We start from the raw sequence: 12,044 nt of genomic DNA, 5'->3' as shown, positions 1-12,044 counted from the left end.
AAACGCTACAATCATGTTTTTACAATAATTTATACTGAAATTACATTTCCTATAGTGATAAGAGTTACTTACTTCCCATGGATTTTAATGTTCAATCAAGAGTCATTCTAGCATCTCTATCAAGTGTCATGAGTTTATTTCATGAACTGCTTAACAACCCACAGTGCTAAGTCTGGAGACTGATGGCCAGTCACGGCCCAAGCTTTCTATGTATAGATTGAAGGCTCAAGGCCATGGATTTGCAATCTGATAAAAAGCAACCAGGTCAAGTGGTCATCCTATAGGGTGAAAAACATTTAGGCCAATTATTTGAGAGTATGGGAGTCAAAAGATGCAAAACGAAAAGAAAACACAATATCCACAACCATATTTTACTATGGAGCAGGGTATATTCCAGCATCTGCATCACTTTTGCAGCACAAAATAAGCACTTGAGAGCATGACCCACCTGACCATAAGAAACAATCTCTGAATTACAATACACAATACTTTTCAACCTTGTTCACCATTCAAACTCATGTTATGCCAGTCACATCCAATGCCCTATGAAAATTTAACAAGCAAGATACAGTATATCAAAAAGGATAGACATGACAAACAGTTTTCTAATCTTCTTTGCAAAGCGAAGTACAAATGTAAAAAATGATTTCAAAAACTTCATATTCAATTAAATCCAGTGACTGGAATGAGTTTTCCCTCATACTTCCTGTGCTTATACGAATAGCATAACATATGAGACACTTGGCTGACAGAAAATAAATATATAGTGTATATTTTAGAGCGATAGGCACTTTCTGTGAGCATGACTATGTACAGTGTAATGCATTAAACGGCTTAAAATTCCTTTCAAAGCTGAGAAAGTAAAATAGTATTTTAAAAAACAACTTAAAACTGTGTTAAAACAATAACTTCAACTTTCTTTTTAAATGTATTCCATGAGTAATGACTTGATTAACAGAAATGCATATTTTATGATAATGTATCTACAGATAACTGCCTAAATAAAGTAAACACCAACATAAAGTGTCTTAATAGGGCGTTGGGCCACCACTATCCGCCAGAACAGCTTCAATGCACCTTGGCATAGATTCTACAAGTGTCTGGAACTCTATCGGAGGGAGGCGACACCATTCTTCCACAAGAAATTGCATAATTTGGTGTTTGTCATACTATGGGGCATATCCATGGTTGCCAAAATGATGGCCATAATAATGGCCTGCCCAGCATTTTTATACATGACCCTAAGCACGATGGGATGTTAATTTCTTAATTAACTCAGGAACCACGCCTGTGTGGAAGCACCTGCTTTCAATATACTTTGTATCGCTCATTTACTCAAGTGTTTCCATTATTTTGGCAGTTATCCGTATGTCCCATTTGAGCCTTCAATAAAGACAGTGCATGGGTTGCATGCATGTCCATCCAGTCAACTAGTTATCTCAGTACAGTCTTTTTTTCAGTGCAAATTTTCTTCAATGAAGGGGCTCCTGATCCCTCCTCTTCTTCCTGTTAGAAATATTGGTATTTAAATAAATTGATTATGGTGATTTCTTTCATGTTATTATTAAGAGCTTAAGCCAATCACAACTTTTTTGCAGCAAATATATTTTATTTTTTAAACACTAATAAAAATGGTCATATCCTTTATTACTATAGAAAATGACTTACCTCTGTGCATGGAGCTCTTACTCGGACACCAAGGGGCAAAACCAGGTCCTCCTTGATCAATGTGGGAGGCTCATCAGCAACTTCATGTGCTGGCTGGGACGGTTCTGCATATAGAGTGAAAGACTGAGTTAAACACTTAAAAGGCATTGAGATATTAACTGTAATATAGCCAATATAGTATACCTCAGTTACAGGAGTGACATAATAGCTAGGGCCCAGAGTTTTTCCTAGTCAGGTTACAGGGTCTGGAAAAGCTCCTGGCCCTACATGGGTGCACTGTGCAGTGTGATGGTGTAGTATGCTAAGCCAACTGTACCGTCCACACTCTCCTGGCCCAGCATGGGTGGTTGAGTGTCTTCGGCCATGCGGAGTGTTGTGGTGTGAGGAAGAGGACTGACTGCCTCACTGGCATGCTGGGAGCTGGAGCTGCTGCTGTCCATTTTGGGCTGGTAGACATCAGACAGGAAACTCTGGTTGCTGCATTCATCTGCGGTGAAGAGAACAGGGGCAGTCTTGAACGGTATCATTTTCAATTCAGGAGGTAAATTGAAATTCCAAATAAAAAGTATGTAAAAATATTTGTATATCTGCATTTAGTGAATTTCCATGGAATTTCCCCCAACCCTGTTATATAGAGTATTGCAGTGCTGTAAAACCTGATCCAAACACAGTGGTGCTTGTGCTTCTCATAGTCAGTCAGTGCCTCACCAAGGAAATCCAAGGTAGAGCTGGTGTTTTCCAACACCACATCTTTTAGACCTCGAACCTCTCCAGTTATGGATTTGCTCCGGTATATCTGAAAGAGAAAAGGAGAGAGTAAAATAGAGCCAGCATGGCGAGGTTGTTCCATTCATGAACCATATGATAGCCTGATGCAGTCATCTTTTATTAGATACCATACCTGTTTAGTGTCTGTCACAGGCACCCACTTGAATATGCGTAGGGATGTGTCTCCCACAGTTACCCACTTCTTCTCCCTGAAAATGAAATGTAATAGAACAAAGAATATATCTACTACATTCAGTAACAAAAAGCATTAACCAAAGATTCTGCCGGGGTTCGCTCGTTTACTGGTGGCTATGCATATATGCATAGGGCTAGGCTATATAAATAGCCTATGTGTGAGATTATTTTATTTATATGTGCAAGTGCATTTTTTGCCTAATATTCCTGAACCTCGCCGAGGGAAACTGCTCAGATGGACGATGTATATTTTCAATGTGGGTCACAGTTATATCAGAATGCGTAACACTGTAACAACATGTGGACAAGTGTAGCCATTTTGACAGATACTGAAAAATTCCGTTAGTCCCGCCCATAGAATTACCGGGCTTCGGCAGCCCCGTCTCTCCATTGGCTGTTGTTTCAGTCACTCACCAACCCTTCTAATATTTTCCGAGTGAAGTTTGTTGTGTAGCATTGCAGATGTTTACATTTCATTTACATAATCCCCGCGGTTTTACTTACCATTTACGCACTTTTTCAATTGCTGCCAGCACCTTTTTAATGTCATCTTTAGCACGACTTCGTGTCTCCGCGCGACCTGACCGTCCGGACATCTTTAGTTGTTGTTACTTTTTGGAGATGTCTTTTCTTGCAACTTCAAACTTGCAGTGTGCTTACTCCTCCAATAGGCTAATATTCTCGCGAGGTTTTAACACCCATTCTTTTTTCCTAATGGTTGGTTTGTCTGTTTTCTTCCTCCTCCCCATCATCTTTGATCTGACGTCATCACCTTACCATTGACAGTAAAATAATAGGTTGTTATCATTTTTACGTCATTTAGCAGACGCTCTTATCGAGAGCGACTTACCGTTAGTGCATACATTTTATTTATTTATTATTATTACCCCCCGTGGGAATCAAACCCACAACCCTGGCGTTGCAAACGCCATGCTCTACCAACTGAGCTACATCCCCTGCATGCCATTCCCTCCCCTACCCTAGACGACGCTGGCCCAATTGTGCGCCGCCCCATGGGTCTCCCGGTCGCGGCCGGCTACTACAGAGCCTGGATTTGAACCACGATCTCTAGTGGCACAGCTAGCACTGCGATGCAGTGCCTTAGACTACTGCGCCACTCGGGAGAGATGGAATTATGATGGAAATTATGGATATCTGGATATTTTAACCCCCATAAATGACATAAACATAATGAATCAAATTGGATATAGTGTTGATTTTACGAAGTTGATTTACAAAGTTCACTATCAGATTGATGGGATGAGAATCCTTGGGTATGATAGGAAGTGAGGGGGATGAAGAAACTACAATAGAAAGGGAGTGATGAGATCCAATTATGTACAGCTGGAGCTCCCTCCCTGCTTACTATCAATCATATGGCCAAAGATGTTTATAATACAGTATGTGTTATTATGGGCTTATCTTTTTAGTCTTGTAGAGGGTAGCACTGACCAATAAATACTGATATGACATGCATTTGTAAGCTCAGTTCTATTGAGCAAACCAGTGCTTGACTTGGACTGAAATTGGTGCCGGTACTCATTTTGTGTGCCGTTACTGTTTATATTTAGGTGCAGGAACTCTGCAATAGTTTTAAGGCAATATTCTATCAGAGGTGCAGGAACTGAAGCAGTAGAACATTTTAGGTGCAGGTACTCAGTTCCGGTGAGCTCCTGCCCAAGTCAAGCACTGAAGCAAACAAATATTGATTGGCAGGCTCAATCAGCAGGGTGAGATATTTTGTGTATCCTTTATGTATTCTGATCTTATCGCTGTGGCTAACTACCTCAACTAGGACTAGAAAAGACCCCGAACAGCGTAGCAGCAGAGCTGACCTGGATTTAAAAAACTGTATGTCCAATACTATGACTGTGCTTGATTTAGTTTGATTGGTACAACGGAACCAACGGGAAAATCCTCCAAACTAAATCAACCACACCTCATTTGACATTTCACCCAGCCAGATCAAATCAAATCAAATTGTATTAGTCACATGCTTCGAAAACAACAGGTGTGGACTAACAGTGAAATGCTTACTTACGGGCCTTCCCAATGATGCAGAGAGAAAGAAAATAGAGAAATAATAGAAAAGTAAAACACGTAATAATAAAAGTAATACTAGATACACAATGAGTAACGATAGCTTAGCTATATACAAGGGGTACCAGTACCGAGTCGATGTGCAGGGGTACGAGGTCATTGAGGTAGATACAGTATGTACATACTGTATACATATAACTATAATCCTCTGTAGCGCCTTGCAGTCGGATGCCAAGCAGTTGCCATACCAAGCGGTAATGCAGCCAGTCAAGATGCTCTCAGTGGTGCAGGTGTAGAACTTTTTGAAGATCTGAGGGCCCATGCCAAATCTTTTCAGCCTCCTGAGGGAGAAGAGGCATTGTCATGACCTCTTCGCGACTGTGTTGGTGGGTTTAGACCATGATAGATTCTTAGTGATGTGGACACCGGGGATCTTGAAGCTCTCAACCCGCTCAACTATAGCCCTGTCGATGTGAATGGGGGCGTGCTCGGCCCTCCATTTCTTGTAGTCCACGATCAGCTCCTTTGTCTTGCTGACTTTAAGGGAGAGGTTATTGTCCTGGCACCACACTGACTTCTTCCCTATACACTTTCTCATCGTCGTCAATGATCAGGCCTACCACCATCATGTTGTCATCAAACTTAATGATGGTGTTGGAGTTGTGCAGGAAGGGACTAAGCACGCACCCCTGAGGGGTCCCCGTGTTGAGGGTCAACGTGGTGGATGTGTTCTTGCCTACCCTCACCACCTGGGGTCGGCCCGTCAGGAAGTCCAGGATCCAGTTGCAGAGGGAGGTGTTCAGTCCCAGGGTCCTTAGCTTGGTGATGAGCTTGGAGGGCACTATGCTGTTGAACGCTGAGCTGTAGTCATTCTCACGTAGGTGTTCCTTTTGTCCAAGTGGGAAAGGGCAGTGTGGAGTGCAATAGAGATTGCGTCATCTGTGGATCTTTTGGGGTGGTATGCAAATTGGATTGGGTCCAGGGTGTCTGGGATGATGGTGTTGATGTGAGTCATGACCAGCCTTTCAAAGCATTTCATGGCTACGGATGTGAGTGCTAAGGGGCGATAGTCATTTAGACAGGTTACCTTGGCGTTCTTGGGCACATGGACTATGGTGGTCTGCTTAAAATCTGTAGGTATTACAGACTGAGTCAGGGAGAGGTTGAAAATGTCAGTGAAGACACTTGCCAGCTGGTCAGCGCATGCTCTGAGTACGCATCCTGGTAATCCATCTGGCCCTGCGGCCTTGTGAATGTTAACCTGTTTAAAGGTCTTACTCACATAGGCTATGGAGAGCGTGATCACACTGTCGTCCAGAACATCTGGTGCCCTCATGCATGGTTCAGTGTTGCTTGCCTCAAAGCAAGCATAGAAGGCATTTAGCTCCTCTGGTAGGCTCGCGTCACTGGGAAGCTCGCGGCTTGGTTTCCCTTTGTAATCAGTGATAGTTTGCATGCCACATCCGATGAGCGTCATAGCCGGTGAAGTAGGATTCGATCTTAGTCCTGTATCGAAGCTTTGCCTGTTTGATAGTTAGTCGGAGGGCGTAGCGGGATTTCTTATAAGTGTCCGGGTGAGTGTCCAGCTCCTTGAATGTTTGAAAACCCAGATCGATGTCCATTAAATCTTGCAAGTCTGTTTCTGTTAGGGATTTTTAAGATGATGGACACACACACTGTTCACACACACACTATTCACACACACTATTCTATTCTACATCATAACATATCACTTAATGCATCAACATGGCTCTGCCTGATAATGAGGATACATATCAGTATGAAAATGTATGCACTCACTAACTGTAGGTCTGCTAAATAATAAGAGCGTCTGCTAAATGACTAAAATGTAAAATGTAAATATCAGATGGAGGTGACCTAGGGCCAGGAGTTTGCTCTGGTCAGGTCATAGATATAGCCTTACTAGGAACCAGAGTTTTTTCTGGTTAGGTCACAACCCATCTTCCCTCAATAAGAGGATATGAGAGCTCTTCACATGAGAGAATAAGTAACACACAGTACATTCCTGGAGATTCAATCCCAGTTGACAAACAAGACAGTAAGATAGGCACTGCCTAGCAGCACTACTGTCAAAGTACTGTACAGAAAACCAGCCTGTTGCCAGCTATCAAATATGAGAGGGCCAGCAGAAACCATGGAAATGATCTAATTCAAGGCCCACAGAAGTGGACTGGTGACCTGCAAGCTCATGTGATCTACATAATGACATATTATAACCATATCCATAAAAACACATATTATGCACATATTATTAGACCATAGGGCGGCGCACAATTGGCCCAGCGTCGTCCGGGTTTGGCCAGGGTAGGCCGTAATTGTAAATAAGAATTTGTTCTTAACTGACTTGCCTAGTTAAATAAAGGTTAAATATATATATTTTTTTATATTATAACCACCATATTATTCATTTACTTCCGGAGATTAATTGTTTACTCTGATTCAAAAATTAATAGGCACTTGCATGCTGTGTCTATTATGTAGGCTATTGTAGCAAAAACTCAATTAGACACTGACTGTAGGCCTACAGTCATAAACATGGACTTTTCCTTCAGGCTTATCTATATTTACATTATCGTGATAAAGTCTGTACTAACAACCCAAACGCTATCATGCGCCTTTAATTATGCGTAATTACGCATCATATCAAAATCAATAATAGTCCAATAATATTAATGTAGGCGGGCACCAGCGGAATTCCAGCCAGTCGTTGACATTTCTGGGAGGAGTCTATGACAGTTCTATCTGGGCCATAGAGAATGATAGAGGCCTCTAGCGGCCAAAAGACCATAACCATGGGCAGCGCAATTGAGAGCTTCCACAATTTTAATGCAGTCAACGGGCTGGGATTTTCCAGCCTGGTCTCATAGACTAGACGTAACATAGTAAATGTAAATCCGGGATTTTCAAATTAGTATGATGTTATGTTTGGCATGGTTAAATAAGACAGAAGGTATAACGCAAAGGTCTAGTGAAGGTCTGGGAAACCAAAGGTTGCGTGTTCGAATCTCATCATGGACAACTTTAGCTTTTTAGATAGTTAGCAACTTTGCAACTACTTAGCATGTTAGCTAACCTTAACCTTAACACTTTAACCTAAATCCTAACCCTAACCTTAACCCCTAATTTAGCTAACGCCACAACAAATTGGAATTTGTAACATATTATACTTTGGCAAATTTGTAACATATTGTACTAATTACAATTCCTAACATATTGTACGAAATACAATATACAGCATATCATACAAATTGGAATTCGTAACATATCATACCACATGGATGATGGACATCCACATATTAATACCTACTAAACGTAACATATACTAATTGGAGAGCATGAGGATAATATTTTTTAATCAGTTTAGTGCACCAGCAACCCCACCTTCCGTCAGGTTTAATGCTGCGTTTGTAACCAAGTGGGAAGTGGGAATTTACTACATACAACTGGGAAAATCCACTTGAACCGCCCTCCAACTGGTAATTACTAGTGGGAAACTTGTCTATCATCCTGAGCTCCCATTTCTCCCACATGCTGACCTCTGACGTCACCTACTAAGAAAATGACCTTGATAACAGCATTTTGGCAGTTAAATGCAAAAAACGAAGCATTATTTATAAAAAGCCATCTATTAATATGTTTTTTAAACACGAATTTGTTTACAAGCATGATAGCTGTACTTTTAGTTTATGGCTTACACAGCTTGTTGTGCATTAGCCAATCTGCTTTTCTCAACGAATTCAAAACACTTGAATTAATTTTTGACTTCACAACTAGTAAATTCCCACCTCCTACTTGGTTATGAACGCAGTTTAAAATACATGACATCGCCTACAGAGTGAGATGCGGTGGACAGGCGAAATTACCTCCTGAATTGGTCGACTGCCTGAACTATTATTGTCCAATTTAATAAATAATTTGATGATATCTTTGTAGAAATATTATTTTCCATTGGAAATTCTAAAGAGACACAATGGACCGAGTGAAGAGCTCCATGCAGCAAGTACCGAACCCAATTCCCAAAGCGCTGATTCGTCGGACCGGTGGTGCCAACAGCTTAGAACTTGAAAAGGAGAACTTTGAACGCGGTCAGGTAAAGCACTTGTTTAGTGGGAATTCGGGATTTCTTGTACAGAATTAGAAGGGACTAAGAAATGTGAAGATATTATAATAGTTCTGGTAAAGCTTCGAGTTGGAACCGTCCGTTCCGTTGAAGTTGGAAATGATCCGTTCAGCGTGAAGATTCATTTGCTTGACTGATTGGTGCTGCCTCGCAGGTTCGGATTTCCATGGAATTTTCTGTGAACATTGCTCATGATCTATGCGCGAAGGTGTGCGCGCCAACTTGACCTAAATGAGCGAGTGTTTACAGGAATGCATTGTTTACGATGTTTGTAGTACAATGCAGTACTATAGGACCACCACACAACAGCAAGCCAACATCATCCCCCCTCATTCATAGCAGTGGGTAACATCTCTGATATGAGTTTTTGATGGCTATGCCTCAAATAGCGTACCACCCGTTGGAGCAGAGACATATGTTTAGTACTTCTACTAGATTAGGAAAAGTATCGTCACAAAGTTGACATTGCAAAGATTATATAGACATGACATCAGTGTTGGGTCTTCAGTGCAAGATCAAAATCTGAAATAGGTCAGTCCTAAGAGCACAGATTTAGGTCTTTGAGAAATTCGGCCTGATAAAGAACAGAGGCTGGTTTACCATATCTCAGGAGAGGTGACGCCCACATAACTGGAGAGAGAGCGAGGCAAAATGCTGTATGTGTCTGCCTGGACTATCCATAAAAACCACTACCATGAATCGAACTGCAGTAAAAGCCTTTTAGTGACTCCTGGACACAGCACTAGAACCAATAGCCTGAGTGATATTGTGATGGGTTCTGGAAAGTGCTATCAGCCTACATACTGGGGTGTGCGAGAGAGAGCTGGGTGGGACTATCATTGTTGCTTTTATACAGGGAAATAAATTGGGAGTAATGAAGAAAGGGTGGAACTGAGCAGCACTGTTTGTTGATGCCCTTTAAAGGGGCAATCCGCAGTTCAAACAATAACAAAGCATTTTGGTAAAAAGCTGAGGGATGGGGCTGGAGAAATGTAACCACTCTCAAATTCATAGACAGAGCTATGGATGCAAGGACTGGCCAGCCATGATATCAACATTTGTGTTTTAATCATGTTTTGAGGCTATATGGTGTTTGTTTACATTTACTTTGTTTACAAACATTGGAGTAAAGCAAGCTTATATTTTGGGTTCTGATGGAGTAGGACAGTTAAACTAAGCTCATTAGGCATTTATAAGTTATTTTCTTCTAGAATCAATGGGTACATATCATTCATTTATAAATCCAGATTGCCCCTTTACTGGTTTTGCTGTTCTATGAATTATAGATCCCATATAGCTGACAGGCTGTTACTCAAGAGCTGAAGTCCAGAAAAACGCATGCTCATTTTTCATGCACACTGCTGAGCTGTGTGGACAAGACACTTCCTGTATGGTGGTCAAGAGACAGAGTTTTGCTGTCTCTTGTAGTCATAGTGTGCTGTGACTGTGACATTGATTTTAGATGAAAGCCTAAACTTGCACATTTAGCCTATCACACCACATTCCTCTCAAAATTGCTCAAATCGGATACGACTCCTAATCTGGTTGTAGCAGTTGTTTTTGTTATGGTTGATTTTTGATGGCAGTCCTAAAGCTGTTTCATGGCGGAGGGAGGAATCAAATAAATCTTGCTGGTGCGTTAATATAGGGATCAGCCCTGAGTTAATCTGATCTGATCCGTTGTGGCTCGGATCTGCCTGAATCTGCTGGCTTTCACCACTGTCCCAAAACCACCAGTCTGGCTCTGCTCTAAGACCTTTCCAGCTCCTCTGTTCAGGCACAAGCTCCCTAATACAATCTAGCCTGGTCCCAGATCTGTTTGTGCTGTTACACCAATGACCATAGGAGTTGGCAAAATGCAGTCTTTTTTTTATGGTGTATAGAAATGTGCATTGACACAGAACAAGTTTCTAGAGTAGACTGGTAAGGGTGAAGTCATGGGTTCCAGGGCTCCTATCTCGGCGAGGTTTAGAGCCTGATAGTCGGGTAAACAACAAGGGTGTGTTCAGAGTCAGAGTACTCGCTCCTTCATATTGTCCGCAGAATTATAAAAAGACCTCGCTCAGGCCCAGATACAGCATGCGTGTAATGACATGTTTAGTGACCTGACTCTATGAAGTCCCAGTTGTACTGCTACATAACAGTTTCTCATCAGTCATGAAACGTAATGGCAAAGTTCTTGAAAAAGAGCTCAATTACCATCTTGAGAGAAACTACTTTAATCGTTTCAGCAGTCCACCTCCACTTGAACACCGTACCACTTTAACTAACCATTTAACTTCCAGGGGAGAGCTGCTATCCATCTCTTTCTCGTCTGGAATGACAGGCCGACTTTGTCTTGAATCACAATAAAATCTCCCTGGTTTCATTAGTTTCTTTCTAGCTATTCCTGAAATAGGCTAGTAGGCCTAGACTACATGTTGATGTTTTTCCATCCATCTTCCCTGGAATGCACTATGGTGATGATTAACACCACTGGTGTGGTCAGAAACCATAGCTAAGTACTGCATGCTACAATGACTGCTTGTCTGTCTGGATAGTCGTCTGAAATGAGAGAAACAGGGCTACGTCTGTGGGAAGGCTACTTCCGTTCAGCCCGACACCCCACTTTAGAACTTCTTCTGGGTCTCCCAGCTCCCAGACTGGGCTTTCTATTGTTGGATACATCCTGAGAGTGATTCCACCCACAGCAGTGTGGCTTACATAATTATGGCCTTAAATTTAGATCCAGATTATTCCTGCCTGCCTCCCTGCATCCCACAGCTCTCCAAGGCAGGCTGCCTCTGGATATTCAGTACGGGTCGTTCCATGTCATTTCAGCAAGCCATGACCCCCACCATCTCAGATTGTTCTGAAATTGTTTCTGTTAGAAACAGATAAGATTAGCATTCCTGCAACATTATTTGGTTGAAATATAATTATATCTCTGAGAAATTAAGCTAATTGATTTTACCCAAATTGGCCATTTTAATTTATAGGATTAATATAATATTCAAAGAATCCAAAGATATCGTCAAAAGCCGCCCACGGAACCTCCAATACTCTGAGCCGCAGCTCCATACTACTTGTCTGACATAGAGAACTGATACTCGTTGTTGGGATGGGATTGGCGTGGAGGGTCCGTGGCTGACAATTTCTTTGGATTCCTCATGTCTTACTCATTGTTAGAAAAAGGTTTGGTCCAAATCGGATGTCAGGTACTATATTTATTGAATATTATATGAATCCTATA

General features: G+C 41.6%; 2 protein-coding genes across 4 annotated transcripts in view; one reads left to right on the top strand and one right to left on the bottom strand.

Moving 5' to 3' along the window:
- Positions 1-1,288: 1,288 nt before the first annotated feature.
- On the bottom strand, positions 1,289-3,314 carry LOC121567547 (B-cell CLL/lymphoma 7 protein family member B-B). Of its 2 annotated transcripts, none has more exons than XM_041877677.1 (6): positions 3,136-3,314; positions 2,570-2,645; positions 2,377-2,464; positions 1,985-2,155; positions 1,669-1,772; positions 1,289-1,506 (listed from the first exon to the last, which is right to left on the bottom strand). In XM_041877677.1, exons 1-6 carry the CDS (start codon positions 3,225-3,227, stop codon positions 1,435-1,437), a joined length of 603 nt encoding a protein of 200 aa, XP_041733611.1. In that variant the 5' UTR covers positions 3,228-3,314; the 3' UTR covers positions 1,289-1,434. The 2 variants fall into 2 exon arrangements, with proteins under 2 accessions (XP_041733611.1, XP_041733612.1); XM_041877678.1 differs by having other exon boundaries at positions 3,147-3,226.
- Positions 3,315-8,522: 5,208 nt separating this feature from the next.
- LOC121567550 (huntingtin-interacting protein 1-like) overlaps positions 8,523-12,044 on the top strand; it is a 68,238-nt gene continuing 64,716 nt past the window's right edge. For both annotated transcript variants that reach the window (XM_045217621.1, XM_045217617.1), the window contains exon 1: positions 8,523-8,782. In XM_045217621.1, coding sequence (XP_045073556.1) covers positions 8,663-8,782 — 120 coding nt within the window. In that variant the 5' untranslated portion in view covers positions 8,523-8,662. The remainder of the gene's footprint in view (positions 8,783-12,044) is intronic.

The sequence above is a fragment of the Coregonus clupeaformis genome, chromosome 6, assembly GCF_020615455.1.
Source record: "Coregonus clupeaformis isolate EN_2021a chromosome 6, ASM2061545v1, whole genome shotgun sequence".
Classification (NCBI taxonomy): domain Eukaryota; kingdom Metazoa; phylum Chordata; class Actinopteri; order Salmoniformes; family Salmonidae; genus Coregonus; species Coregonus clupeaformis.
The sequence above is the reverse complement of the archived record's forward strand: the minus strand, read 5'-3'. Positions and strand labels throughout refer to the sequence as shown.

Coding starts and splice junctions, on each gene's coding strand:
- LOC121567547 (XM_041877677.1), bottom strand. CDS start 3,227: ATGTCCGGACGGTCAGGTCGCGCGGAGACACGAAGTCGTGCTAAAGAT. Junction 2,646..3,135: donor ATTGAAAAAGTGCGTAAATG/GTAAGTAAAACC, acceptor TTTCATTTTCAG/GGAGAAGAAGTGGGTAACTG. Junction 1,773..1,984: donor GGGCCAGGAGAGTGTGGACG/GTACAGTTGGCT, acceptor CTCTATATGCAG/AACCGTCCCAGCCAGCACAT.